The sequence below is a fragment of the Toxorhynchites rutilus genome, chromosome 3, assembly GCF_029784135.1.
Source record: "Toxorhynchites rutilus septentrionalis strain SRP chromosome 3, ASM2978413v1, whole genome shotgun sequence".
NCBI lineage: Eukaryota > Metazoa > Arthropoda > Insecta > Diptera > Culicidae > Toxorhynchites > Toxorhynchites rutilus.
This window is the reverse complement of record NC_073746.1, coordinates 7,584,999-7,600,612: the sequence shown is the minus strand read 5'-3', so window position 1 is coordinate 7,600,612 and position 15,614 is coordinate 7,584,999. Positions and strand designations below refer to the sequence as shown.

At 40.0% G+C, this 15,614-nt stretch overlaps 1 protein-coding gene across 1 annotated transcript; it reads right to left on the bottom strand.

Moving 5' to 3' along the window:
- Positions 1-983: 983 nt before the first annotated feature.
- LOC129780106 (lamin Dm0-like) lies at positions 984-3,082 on the bottom strand. Its single transcript, XM_055788045.1, has 2 exons — positions 2,918-3,082; positions 984-2,860 (listed from the first exon to the last, which is right to left on the bottom strand). The coding sequence occupies exon 2, from the start codon at positions 2,792-2,794 to the stop codon at positions 1,103-1,105; it is 1,692 nt and encodes a 563-aa protein (XP_055644020.1). The 5' UTR covers positions 2,795-2,860; positions 2,918-3,082; the 3' UTR covers positions 984-1,102.
- Between the last annotated feature and the right edge of the window lie 12,532 nt (positions 3,083-15,614).

The window sequence follows — 15,614 nt, the reverse complement described above, 5'->3', positions numbered from 1 at the left end:
TGATATTCAACAGGAAATTAACAGAAAAGCCACAGATCATCAACAGAGATCAACAGAGAATTTATAGAGGATTGACAGATAATTAACGAAAAATGGACAGATATTTAGCAGAGAATTAATAGAGAACTATCAGAAGAATTACAAACCATCAACAGATAATTGATATTGATAGAGAATAAACGAACAGACATTTAGCAGAGAATAAACAGAGAATAAACAGAGAATTAACGAAGAATTAACTGAGAATTAAAGAAGAATTAACAGAGAGTTAACAAAGAGTTGACAGAGACTCAGCTGAGAATTAACAAAGATTGAGAATGATGCTTTGAAAAAAAAACATTCTAGAAAAAAAGGAATTCTTTTTTTGGACCATCCTAAAATGTTCTTCTAAAATTCTACGATAAGAAACCGAACTACTAATTTTCATGGAATCTGAGAACCACTATATCGGTTTGGCATGGAATGACTGGATGTGAATAATGTAAATCAGCGAAATAATGCGGCCCCTTTGATATGGTGAAATATTCTCTATTCCATTCCGTGATCAAACATTCCGTATTGACCGCTATTTGAATCATCGCTATTCGTCTCGAATTATTAATGGGTTCATTAGGGTGTTTTCACGCAACTAGTAAATGCAAATCGATTTTTCTTCATCAGAATCAAGTATGATCAAGTTTGGGTTTGTTGAAAAGTCCCAAGTCTCTAATTTCTAACAATACCATAAAGCGTTCAAATCATCCAAAAATTTTACGATTTTGGATGATTTTCTTCAAAGAGAAATTATGATCATGGTTTGTTCGTTGAACGTTGAACGAAAAAATTTAAATTTTCAAGTAGGTGTTCCATTTCTCATTGCTTGAAATATAAAAAAATATACTAACGTTCAAAACCTCGCATTCCAGGTGTAACGCTCTCGTTTACTTACACCCCGGTACACAAATGAAAGACATAGTCCTACGTCAAAAAAAAATACGAGAAAATTTCGAACCAGTGATGCATATTTCTATATTTTCCTACAATCTACGTAGATATTCAAAAAAAAAGCTATACACTTCAATGAAAGAAATAAACTCAAACACAATGCGTTAATATCATTTCGCTACATTATAGCACACTGTTCATCAGTTTTGGTCCCTTCCACGGCACTTCTCTCATTCTTCGATGGTTTGACAGAAGAAGCATTCACCCCAAGTCGTGTTCCACTTTCTTCGATGAAATATTTATCCTTATGGCCAGAAACATTTGCCGCCTTCATTTTCACCCGCTCCACATGTGCCACTTCCTGTCCTTCCGCGTTGAGCAACACTGTGATCATGTTATCTCCCGTTGCCCAAGATTGACCCTTCATAACCGCACACGATGGGGAATCCGCTTTCTTACCAGCCGAATCCGACCAGATGGTGATGGTGGTGCTTCCCTCTATTTTGACACCTTTCGAAAACTTATAAACGGTGTCGGAATGTTCCGTTCGACGAATGAGCTGGAATTCTTCAAGCTTTTCGGACTTTTTTGATTTGTTCCTCAGCTTGATGAACTTTCCGTCCGGATCGCACTCCGCTATCTCGAGATCGCCTTTAGCGGATGAGGTGATGGAATAGTCCAGCGAATCGTCGAGCACATTCCGCTTCCGTTTGAGTGAAGGCGTACAGAATAAGCGCGAAGAGGTACTCAACGCGGTAGCCGTTGCGGAAGTGCTGTTTATACTTGGAGTTATGTTGAGGCGAGTTTCTTCGGAAGAAAGAAGCTTGTCGTACGCGGCAATTTCCATGTCGAGTGAGATTTTAATATCCATGAGATCCTGGTATTCTTTGATCTGCACAGACATCTGATCGCGCATTCGTCCAATTTCTTTCTCGAGTTTTTGCCGCTCCTCATCATGCTGAATGCGTTCATCGGTGAGGCGACTTTCCAAGCTGCGGATTCTCGCATCGTACAGTTCGGATATTTCGTCCCGATTCATGCGCAGCTGAGCGTCGTATTGTTCTCGCAGCTCTTGTAGCGTTTGTTGGAGCTTCGTCTCATATTGTTCCATGAGAAAACCATCAATTTCACTTATTTCCGTTTGCCGTCGCACCTTACTTTCCGCCAGCTGTTGACTGTGAACCTGCTCCTTGAACGTCAACTCTTCCCGTAAACTCTGAATGTTATTCTCCAAGTCCACTCTGACCAGGGTTTCGTTTTCCAGATCTTTACGCATGTTTTCGAAAGTTTTCCGAAGCTTGGATGCCTCTTTATCGGCCTCTCTCAGTTCATCCTGTAGCTTCTTACGTTCCGAACAGACACTGTTGTAATTTGCTGTCAGCTCAACACATCTCGCTTCACTCGTCCGCGCTTCCTTCTCCAACTCACTTAGTTCCTTAGTTTTCTTGTTCAATTTCATCCTCAACTGATCATTCTCTTCCCAATACCGCTTCGCGTCGATTTCCACCCTCGCCCGCTCTCGTGCCGTCTCGTCCAGCAGCTTCCTTGCGTCCGTCAGCTCACCCTCATAAATCGCCTTTAGACTTTCCGCTTCGCGTTTCGCAGTATCCTGATAGGCGTTCATCTCCATCGACAATCGGGAGTTTTCCTGTTCCAAAAACCGGACCCGTTCGATGTAACAGGCCAGTCGATCGTTCAGATTCATCAGGCTGTTCTTTTCGTGCAGTCGGCTCCGTCGGGAAGGGCTAAGCGGTGATTCCGGTATCTCTGATCGGCTGGAAGTTGTGGACGCGGTGGAAGCCGCGGACGACACCGACTGCGCGCCGGATGTCGCCGCTGGGTTAGCATTTCTTTTCGGTCGTTGAGACATTTTGTTTCTTCGGCTGGCTGCAAATCAAGGACAAACGGTCCTCCTCACCGCGTATGCTTCAGTTCGCTGAAAGAAAGCCGTTGTTGTATCGTGAGAACGCATGTGAGAAGTACTTTTACTTACCAACAGTTTGCTGCGGACGACAAAAATATTCAGTACGACTCGTCAACGATAATTTTGATTCTCGAGCGGTAATTAAGTTAAAAACTCGCAGCTCTTACAAAACCATCCATTCACTGTGAATGCTTCCATGAACGCGTTGAAACTGAGATGGCTCCAATGCCCAAAACAAAGCAATAGCGAAACAATAGTGTAAAATAGAGTCCCACTACAACACCGATGAGCATCAAAATGGCTTACTAGTGGACACAGTTATCATATTTGCCACTTGTCTTTGCTGTTCACGGTATGAGTCCTTATCATGAATCATAGAAAAAAAAACTCTGCATGAAATATGCGTAACATAGGCCTGTTAATGTTTAATTACTGGTACCGTTTTGTCTCATATTCCGAACAGACTCAAATTCCTAATACTTCATTTTTAAATGTAAATTAACTTAACTTTTATGTTAAAAAAATTAATAATGAAAACACAGATATTCTTTGAGGTATAGGCTTCATTTCAACATCATTTACAGGTATCGATACAGCCTATAATTTACAATATCAGACATTTACAAAAAAGTGAGAGTCTAAACCAATGATAAAATGTGTGCGTTAGCTAATTCCGTAAAATACAGGAATTGTTCATTTTTCAGTTTTTGTAGTTGTTCAACTATTTTGTCTACTGTTTTTATGTTAAGTGTTAGAGAATGTAAGAACCTACAATAACGCATCTACGCATGATTCAAATTTCGAACACTTCATTTTCAAATGTAAATTTACTGAACTTTAATGTTATAAATAATTGAATAATCAAAACCCTGATATTCTTTTGGTTATAGCCTTCATTTTAGCATCATTTACATGTATCGATACAGCCTATAATTTATAATATTAAGCAATTGCAAAAAAATGACAGTCAAAACCAATGATAAAATGTTTGCGTTAACATATTTTGTAAAAAACATTCATTTTTCAGTTTTTGTAATTTTTTCAACTACTATGTTTGTTGTTTTCATGTTAAGTGCTAGAAATGGTAAGAATCTAAAATAAATGGATGAAATACAATGATATTTTATGCAGAAATCTTCATTAAAATTAGTGTTCGGAATATGAATCAAGTTTCTACGCATGATTCAAATGGCGAACACTTCACTTTGAATTGTGAATTAACTTTAATGTGATAAATAATTTAAAATTTAAAACCCCGACATTCTTTAAGTTATAGACTTCATTTTTTAATTTTTTTTTTCATTTTTTATCGATACCGATATAGCGCCCTTCGTCCCGAAACCCTGTGAACTATAAGAAACAAATACAATCAATAATTACAAAAGCAAAATCCAATTTTTCTACGAGCATAACATTTTTCCAAAAAAGAATAGCTAAATGACTTTAATTTGATATATCGAGAATATGAATCGGTCAAGTAGTTTAAAAGTTATGATTTAAAAAAATCATCTTCGGAATTTGAGACAAAAGTGTTCGGATTATGAGTCAGTGACAAAAATAGTGTTCGGAATTTGAGACAAAAGTGATTTAACATATTTTTAGTTTTTCACCATGCATATGTATTTGTAAATCAATTTTATTGTAGTCAAATGAAAAAAAAGTACCATAAAAGAGTACCATTTTGAGTAATGAGACACTGTTTAATGGGCATCAAAGCTTAAGTGTTCGGAATATGAGACAAAACGGTAATTTCTACTCAGTACCGCGTGTCACTTTTACTAGATTTTAATCTTAGTCACAGAAAAAATCGGTGTAGGAACAATTTGGATGAGATACGGTTTGTGAATGGCTTAAGGCAGTATTCTAGTCTAGAAATTTTTAAAACATCGAATTTTTTTTCCCTTCATGTTTCTGCAGTTTAGGCATTCAAGAATACAGGTCGGACTCGATTTTCCGGAGTATTGAGTTTTTTTTGCACTCTGGATAATCGATCCCTCCGGATAATCGAGTCATAAAAAAAACGAATTTTCTCTCGGTAAACGTTATATAATTATGAATTGCACTTATTTATTAAACGGTTTTATCTATGCATATTCATTGCTTCGACAACTCGCAAGCAGATCGGTCGAACCTATATTTGATCCGATACAGGTGTTTTTTTACATCCGTTTCTAGTGTGTATTTTTTCATCTGGTGCGCTGCGAGCGAAGTAAAGCTCATAAAAAGTGGTGCGCTATCGAGACAATCCGGCAGCAAGACACATCATCACACACGCTACACAGCGGCGGCAAGTAGAAGTTTATTTTCCTCTTTCTTCTTCCATCATTCTGTATAGCTTCTGTGCACGATTTACACCATTGTTTAAACTTTGTGTTTACCAAATCGGCAAGCGTTGGCATTAGGGGTGTCCATTTTGATACATCACCGTTGAACTATTATTGGAACTTTTTTCATTTTCAAATTATACATAATAACAAAAATTGAAATAAATAAAATTTTCAACAATAACTAATATAGTAATATAATTTCTTTTACTAATTTATATTTTCCAAATTATTATATTCTGTCCATATCGAACAGTTGTCTACTTCTTCGTTTTTATTAATATGGCAGAGGGCGGGGAGGATCCCCCATCCACGCCAAAGAATATATCAGATAATGAACCTCCTCCTGAAGAGCAGGAGGATGAAACAGAAGATGAGGAGGAAAATTCTGTTTACGAGATAGAAAGCTCTGAAGATGAGGAAAAAGACGAGAAGCAGGATTTTCGTCTAAAAGAATACCCTGATGGCGCCAAAGGCCCATTTATCGTATACTTTAGACGAAAATCCAAACCTCTTAATGTCATTCGCATCTCAAAAGAGTTGACACAGAAATTTTCCGAAGTTACCGAGATTACTCGGATGGGGCCAGACAAATTACGAGTTGTCGTCTCCAGCAGAACCCAAGCGAATGAAATAACGCGCTGTGATCTCTTTGCGATCGAGTATCGCGTATACGTACCCTGTTGCAACGTTGAAATAGACGGTGTAATAAACGAAAAGGGTTTGACTCGAAAAGAGATACTCGATGGTGTCGGTCGCTTCAAGAACTCTTCACTTAAAAGTGTGAAGATTCTTGCATGCGATCGACTGAAATCTGTGTCACTTAAAAATGACAAACGAGTCCTCAATCGGACAAACTCTTTTCGTGTGACATTTGAGGGTTCCGCCCTTCCTAACTACGTTGCAATAGGTGCACTTCGATTACCTGTTCGGTTGTTTGTACCCCGGGTAATGAAATGCAACAAATGTATGCAACTCGGTCACACGGCCGCCTATTGTTGCAACAAAAAACGTTGCGCAGATTGTGGAGAGAGCCATGATGAGAATCCTTGCCCGAAAGAGCGCAAGTGTCTTCATTGCGGCGGGACTCCTCATGATCTTACTCAATGCCCGGTGTACATACAACGAGGGGAAAAAATCAAGCGTTCTTTAAAAGAACGTTCCAAGCGGACTTATGCAGAAATGCTTAAGAGTCCCGTTCCAACGACTCAGGACAATCCCTACTCCATTCTGCAGAACGACGAGCCTGTTGCTGACGCTCCCAATGCAGGAAGTTCCGGTACATCGCAGGGTGCCATCAGGAAAAAAAAAATTACTTCTTTTCCTTCACTCCCCAGAAAGAAAACCGAAACTTCCCAAGTTGGAATGAAAACTCGAATCGAACGTGCTGAGAATAGACCGAAGCAAGTACCTCCTGGTTTAAGCGGTTCTTCTACGCACCAGGGGTCCTCAGCACTTCCCGGAGCAGCACCCAACACGTCTGCTCCTTTTTCGCGGTCGAGGCAACAGCCACAATCTGGCTTGCTTGCGCTTTCTGACCTGGTGGACAACATTTTAAATGCTTTAAATATAAACGACCCTCTTAAAAGCATAGTTTTATGTTTACTTCCGATTGTGAGAACATTTTTGAAAGAAAAATGTGGTTTTTTAGCAGCGTTCATTTCCCTCGATGCCTGATTCAGTGCAAGAGGTCAAGGATTTGACCACTGTAATACAGTGGAATTGCAGAAGCATTATTCCTAAACTAGATCAGTTTAAATTTTTAGTTCACAGCTCTAACTGTGATGTATTTTCTCTCTGTGAGTGTGATTATGAGAATTTTTCGATGGTGGAATTCTCAATTGCCCTTCTCTCATGTAACAATTCAGCTCCGGGGTCGGACAAGATTAAATTCAACTTGTTGAAGAATCTTCCCGACTTGGCAAAACAGCGTTTGCTGAACTTGTTCAACAAGTTTCTGGAGCTGAATATTGTCCCGCATGACTGGAGACAAGTGAGAGTGATAGCCATACGGAAACCCAACAAGCCGGCTTGCGATCACAACTCGTATAGGCCGATTGCAATGTTATCCTGTATTCGTAAATTGTTAGAGAAAATGATTCTACTTCGTTTGGACAAGTGGGTCGAAACGAACAATTTGCTGTTAAATACGCAGTTTGGCTTCCGCCGAGGTAAAGGGACAAATGATTGTCTCGCGCTGCTATCTTCTGAAATCCAAATCGCATTTGCTCGCAAAGAACAAATGGCTTCCGTTTTTCTCGATATCAAAGGGGCATTTGATTCAGTTTCCATGGAAATTCTCTCAGAGAAGCTTCATAATCGTGGACTTTCACCAATTCTCAACAATTTCCTGTACAATTTACTGTCAGAAAAGCACTCATGGCAGCTCGAAATCTTCTCGTTACAGTTTTATGGGCCTACCACAAGGCTCCTGCCTAAGCCCCCTCTTGTACAGTTTTTACGTCAATGATATGGATGATTGTCTAACTAGAGACTGCACGCTGAGACAACTTGCAGACGATGGAGTTATTTCCATCACGGGTACTAATCCCGCCGTTCTGCAAAAATCCTTGCAAGATACCCTGAACAACCTGTTCACGTGGGCTCTCAAGCTGGGTATCGAATTCTCTACGGAGAAAACCGAAATGGTCGTTTTTTCTAGGAAGCACGAACCCGCCCAATTCCAGCTTCACCTATCCGGCAAAACGATCCAACACTCTATGTTTTTCAAATACCTGGGTGTATATTTTGATTCTAAGTGTACCTGGGGGAGACACATTGCGTATTTGAAACAGAAATGCCAGCAAAGAATCAATTTTCTCCAAACAATTACCGGAACATGGTGGGGTGCCCATCCAGGAGACCTCATTCAGTTGTACAAAACAACGATATTATCAGTTTTAGAATATGGCAGTTTTTGCTTCCGATCAGCTGCCAGGATTCATATTCTCAAGCTGGAGAGAATACAATATCGTTGCTTGCGTATAGCCATGGGGTGTTTGCATTCGACACATACGATGAGTCTCGATGTTTTGGCAGGAGTATCCCCGCTTACTCTTAGGTTCACAGAATTATCCTACAGATTTCTCATCCGTTGCAAGATCATGACTCCATTGGTAATTGATAACTTCGAAAATCTACTCCAACTGACTCCTCAGTCAAGTTTTATGTCTTTATATCTGAGTACCTTACACACGACGTGCACCCTTCACCAGGCATCTCCAACCAAGTTTGCTTCCCTTACTTCTGCAATTCATCTGTCCATGCGACAAAAAATCCATGGAATCCCAGATCACCTACGCTCCGATTCTATTCCGCCGATATTTTCGGCAGAATATGGGAAAGTTAGATCTGATAAAATGTTCTTTACTGACGGTTCATTCATAAACGGGTCCACTGGCTTCGGCATCTTCAATGAAAATTCCAGTGCCTCTTTCAAACTCAAAGATCCTTGTTCCGTGTATGTCGCTGAACTGGGTGCGATATATTACGCATTAGGGATCATTGAAACATTGCCCATCGACCATTATTTTATTTTTTCAGACAGTCTCAGCTCAATAGAGGCAATCTGCTCAATGAAAGTTGATAAACGCTCATCTTATTTCCTAACAAGAATAAGACAACTATTGAGTGTTTTGGTCGAAAAATTATTCACGATTACCTTAGCATGGGTTCCCTCTCATTGCTCGATTCCGGGTAATGAGAAAGCGGACTCGCTAGCTAAGGTGGGCGCTTTAGAAGGCACACTTTTTGAAAGGCAAATTGCTTATAATGAATTTTTCCACATTCCTCGTCAGTATACGCTCGTAAGTTGGCAACGCATGTGGAGTGGTGATGGGTTCGGTCGTTGGTTACACACGATTATCCCTAAGGTCTCGACGAGTGCATGGTTCAAGGGATTGAATGTAGGTCGTGATTTCATTCGCGTGATATCTCGGCTTATGTCCAATCACTACAACCTAAACGCGCATCTCTATCGCATTGGGCTCGCAGCAAACAATCTTTGTGATTGTGGCGATGGCTACCACGACATCGAGCATGTTGTCTGGTCATGTATCCGGTTCCATGCTGCTCGCTCTCAGCTCTCTAGAGCACTGAGAGCAAAAGGCAGACAATCGGATATCCCCGTCCGGGATATCTTAGGTAGCCGCGATCCTGATCTTCTGCTTCATCTATACCTGTTCCTCAGAAACGCCAATGTCAACGTTTAATGATGTTTCCTTCGTTGTGTCCCTGTTTCATATCCCTCCTATCCGATCTATAAACATTTACTTAGTCGCGGCAATACATACACACACTCTTTACAGATGCACGGGCCGAAGGTTGTGCAGTCCACTGATCATTCAACAAGAGCCAAAGGTTGTACCGCTCATGACAACTCTACACGAGCTGATGATTGCGCCGGCTAGTGACCATTCTATCCTGGATTCCTCGAGGCGAGAAAGACGCACCACGCTAGATATGGGGTACAGACTAGGGGGGCGTTGCTGATTAATGGTCAGCTGCATCCCAATAGGAAGTATCCCGTGTCGGGCACACGTACAGAGCATCGAAGACTGCGACATACCAATTATGAGAACACTTGTAATACTAACCTCGAGTCAACCGCGAGTAATCGGTTACATATTACTAACATAGTCTAAGCAAACATTGTCAAAATATTGAACTCCCGGCCCCGTTAGGCTGACGCCATATGAACCTTAATAAAATATATATTTTGGATAAAAAAAAAAAAATCTATGCATATTAAATGAAAGGGATTGACTAGTAGAAAACAGTAATTCATGAAAAATTCAAATCCAAAAATGGCGCCAAATATATTTTTTTTCAAAATCTCATCAATATGGGTATCAAAAGAAAGTTCTCGACTAGTAGAACATAGCAGATCTTGAAAAATCCAACTCCAAGAAGGCCGCAGTCCCCGAACAACTAATTACTTTTTAGACGGTTTCATTTAGCTTGGACTGTTTGTATGTATGTTAGAATGTTTGTAGGGTTGTTCCACATTAGTACAAAATTGAACCCGTTCCTGTTGACTGATTGATCTGAAATTTGGAAGACACCTTTAATTCTACTGTCAACTGCGTATTCCATGATCACGAAAAATTCAATTTGGCCGTCGCTGAAAAATGGCTGAACGACTTGACTTGGAGAACACGAAACATAATAAACGACATAAATTCGAAAAGGTCACCGCCACTAAATGGTCGACTATGTATTTTTTACAATCCATCAAAATCGGTATCAAATGAAATGATTTGACTAATAGAATACAGTACATCATGAAAATATTCCGAAGAAAATTAGGTAAGAAATAAACGTTAGATTCCCGTCATCCACAGTTAGTTGTTTCATCATATACCCACGATTTTATTTTAGTCTCATCATTTCCCTAGATTAATAAAGGAACGGATGTGATAACTACTAACTGCTACTTGCCAAATTATTTTCTAGCTCTTAGGACATCAAACCGTTCAACTTAAAAAGTTTTTAGGTTGATTTCATTCGGATTCAACAGAAAAATAGTCCTGCATCGAACCCGAATCCATTATTATTGTTGCCCGCTTATTCCTTTAGCTCACCGACAGATGAATACGGGCCCCGCAAGAAACTCTACCGAATCGCTCTGGGCGACAAAAGTGTTAATAAAACACTGCGTTAATCTACAAAATTTTTAAAAAACAGAAAAAATCGATTTTTTTCTCTCCAGTATTGTTATCCACTACACCTACACACAAAACTTGAAGCTTCAAATGAAGTTTAAAATGATGTATATCCCATCTTCATGCATTGGTTTTTCACAAAGTTACTGCGTTTCTAGAATCACTTAAAAACTTCGACTTCGCGCTCCGTTCCCATAATTTTTGTCGAGTGTAAAGAGTGTGTCACATCAAATTGCATCACGGAAAAAACGCTGTAGAAATTCGCCCAGTAGACCGAGCCTTTTGAAAATTTTAGACAGTAAAATAAAAACTATTAAACAACTTTTGTCATTTTCTTTTTATTCATACTTCGAGCCCAAGCCCGTATGCTCGCACCTTCCTCTTTACCCCGTCCATAAGGTTCTGTACAACGTCAGGTTGTAGTTTTTTTTTTTTGAACAGAAATCCATTTTCTCTTGAAGTCTGCCTCCGATTTGACAACTTTTGGGTTCTTTCGAAGGGCCTGCTTCATAATCGCCCAATATTTCTCTATTGGGCGAAGCTCCGGCGCGTTGGGCGGGTTCATTTCCTTTGGCACGAAGGTGACCCCGTTGGCTTCGTACCACTCCAACACGTCCTTTGAATAGTGGCACGAAGCGAGATCCGGCCAGAAGATGGTCGGGCCCTCGTGCTGCTTCAATAGTGGTAGTAAGCGCTTCTGTAGGCACTCCTTATGGTAAACTTGCCCGTTTACCGTGCCGGTCATCACGAAGGGGGCGCTCCGCTTTCCGCAAGAGCAGATCGCTTGCCACACCATGTACTTTTTGACAAACTTGGATAGTTTCTGCTTGCGAATCTCCTCCGGAACGCTGAATTTGTCCTCTGCGGAGAAGAACAACAGGCCCGGCAGCTGACGAAAGTCCGCTTTGACGTAGGTTTCGTCGTCCATTACCAGGCAATGCGGCTTCGTCAGCATTTCGGTGTACAGCTTCCGGGCTCGCGTCTTCCCCACCATGTTTTGCCTTTCGTCGCGGTTAGGAGCCTTCTGAACCTTGTATGTACGCAGGCCCTCCCGCTGCTTGATCCGCTGGACGAATGAACTTGACAAATTCAGCTTATTGGTGACATCCCGGACCGAACTTCTCGGATCACGTCTGAATTGCTTAACTACGCGCTTGTGATCTTTTTCACTGACGGAGCATCCATTTTTGCCGTTCTTCACCTTCCGGTCGATGGTTAGGTTCTCGAAGTATCGTTTTAGTACTCTGCTGACCGTGGATTGGACGATTCCCATCATCTTACCGATGTCCCGATGTGACAACTCCGGATTCTCGAAATGAGTGCACAGGATTAATTCACAACGCTCTTTTTCGTTCGACGACATTTTTCAAAATTTACGAAAAATTGACAGTGAAGCATGGCCAACGTGATCTATACACTCTTATCTGATTATAAGCGAAAGCTGAAGATATAATTCCTAAAAATTAAATTTCTACAGCGTTTTTTCCGTGATGCAATTTGATGTGACACACCCTTTAGAATCAACGACATAGTATTGTATACTAGGAATAAGATTTAGAGTCATAGTTTTATTTAAAAGTTATTATCGAAGTATTATTTGAATTCTATTAATACTTTTTCCATGTTACACCGACTATTGCCATAATAGGTAAACTTATTACGAAACATCAGGAACACTATTATCAAAATGAGTACATGGAAGTGACATTTTCCAACACGTTTTTATACAATTTAGTCAATTAATCATCGAAATATCAGTGAAAATCTTCAAACACAGAGTTAAAGCAGCTAGAAAAAGTATACTTTTGTATGCTTTTAAACTAAAATAGAGTATTTATTCGCAAATTTCTGCAAATTGGTTACATATCTCCTCCATAATTGGGTCACTTACTTCTCTACATTAAAACCATTCAAAAAAATTATGTTATTTCAATTTTTGTTGCTTACCTAACTTTCTTCGGAATAGTTCGATGATGTGCTGTATTCTAGTAGTCAAATCATTTCATTTGATACCAATATTGAGGGGATTGCAAAAAATACATAGTCGACCATTTTATGGCGGTGACCTTTTCGAATTTATGTTGTTCATGCTATTTTTAGCGGCGGTCAAATTATTTTTTTCAAGAACATGGAATACGCATTTTTATAATGACAGTAGAATTAAAAGTATATTCCAAATTTCAGATCAATCAGTCAACACTCAAACTACATACGACCAGAGCAAGCTGAATGGAACCATTAAAAAGTAATTGTTTATCTGGGAACTGCGGACATCTTGGATTTGGATTTTTCATGATCTACTGTGTTCTACCAGTCGAGCACTTTCATTTGACCCCCATATTGATGGGCTTTGAAGAAAAAATATGACGCCATTTTATGATGGCGGCCATTTTTCATAATTTTTCATAAATTACTGAAAATATGTAATCCACCATTTTGTAGTGGCCTCCATTTTAGATTTGCATTTTTCATAAATAACTGATTCTACTAGTCAAGTCCTTTCATTTGATACCTATATCAGCTATTCAATATGGAATTATTATACAAATTATTCAAAATTTCCGAAAATCAAAAATAAAATACTCCGGATAATCGAGTCCGACCTGTACTTATCAATTATTTAGTAACTGATATTTTTTTATTGGTATGACCTATGATTTTCCTTTAATTAACCCTCCTGTACTCGAGCATATGGTCGCACAGACCGAGAATTAATTGCTTTGTATTGAGGAGGCTGAATTAAATTGACTATTGAAACTGAGTGAAGTTGAAGAGAAAATATTTTGCAAAGTTTTTCACTTAATTATCTTTTTTACTTTAAATAAATACCAATAGCGCCTGGAAATAAATAATAGCATAATTACAGAGACACCGCGCGCGAGTATACGAGTTATGATTTCGCGCGCCAATACAGAAGGGTTAAAACTTTGTTTTATCGTCTAGTACTGCATTCGTTTTCTAATGACTTTTTGGTACAGTCAACGTTGGTAGACCGCAGCCTTACATTTGAATAATTAGCCACCCGCAATGACCAGAAGTTTGGCCATCCCTGCTCTCGACTGCGAGCAAATAAGTCAAAGCTTATAGTTAATCTGGCAATTATTGCTTTGCGAATCGTTCGCGCCCCTCACTTAGTGCAAGCATACATTCATCGGCCCTTGTCAGTGCTACCCAGGGCCAAAAAATATTCACGTTCACAACCAGGGCTCTGCATAGTCATAGTCAACTGAGGATAGTCAGCTGACTATCCGACTGACTATATCCGTATTCAGTTTGTAATGTCTTTTGGCTTCTTCACGCAGTTTCTCCACCAAAACGACTAAGCAGTCAGTCGGGCGTTTAGTCGCTATCTCCCTCTACTGACTCGACTATATCATTTCGTTCGTCAAAATGGTCCAATCGACATTGCAAAGTGCAGCATTAATTGCATCATAATCACCACGCCGGAACGCATTGGGATCAAAATCATCATCAAATAAGGCACCGATAGGCTTGTCAAATCTAACCATGACGGGCGGATGATGATGGTCTATATTGCACAGCATGTCAAGTGCAGTAGTCACTGAGAAAGCTAACAAGGCACTATGATTGACAAATATGAGATCCAAGAGCCTACCATTTTGATTGAACATTGGATTGATCTGGTAGAGACCGCTAAAGGCAACGTCATCTAGAAGACAGGAACTGTCAGCATTTACATGAGAATGCTGAGTATCGACTACTAAATATCTGTTGTTTGTATTCCATTTCCAAGAAAGGCCAGCACGGTTGTAGTCTCCAAACAGCAAAAGATCATCATTAGAGTTAAGAGACTCTTTTGCTTTAATAGTTGACGATATAAGACGTTCAATCACTTCAGTTGTATAGGTTGGGTGGGAAATAAATAACACCGATCGCCTACTTAGAGGTCCCGGTCGAAATAGGTATCCACAGTTGCTCAAATGACTCGTCGGTTGCATTCAACAATAATGAAGACGACAAACATCGTCGAACCGCAATAAGTACACCGCCTCCAGACGACTTATTACTATTAGCCGGACTACGATCAGTACAGAAAACAGTGTAATTCTCACCAAACAGCTGATTAGAGATGATCTGGGAATCAAGCCAGGTTTCTGTGAGGACGATGCAATCATATGGTGTTTCCGATCGCTGACTTCCCCCAAAACGAATTCGTTCCTCTCTTTCTCTCTCCCATGTACGTGTGCACGCATCGATGTTTGAGTTCAACGTGGTTTTACACACGCTACAGGTGAGCTAGAGTATTTTGTATCGTACACGAAAATTACTCACACGTATGAAATAGCGTGCACACACTATTTTGCACGCTATTTACTAATACTAACGCGAGGACCTTTATAGCATACTTGATAAATGTCTAAGTTCGTTGGTTTGAGTTCACGATGGGTAGACAATAAACCGTTTTCGTTCCTCTTTATATGGACGTAAAAATAAGATTGCGTACGTGGGTATACATTTCGTTCCTAGGGGAGTAGAAATATGGATTGAAGTCAGTTGAATGAAGAGGCAGATTTGTTTTCATTGGTCGAGTCAGTTAAGATAACCACTGACTGGACTAGTTCATCAGTCATCCTCGCTAGTCAACGCTAGTCAATTCATTTTCTAGTCAAGTCACGAAGCAGTTCTAGTCGAAACGAAGCTACTGAAAGTAGAGTCGGTCTTCATTTTCCACCTTCGAAGATTTCGGGCCCTGTTCACAACATTAAAATACGACGAATTTCACCCTACCTTGTATTGACAACCTACTGTTAATCGATA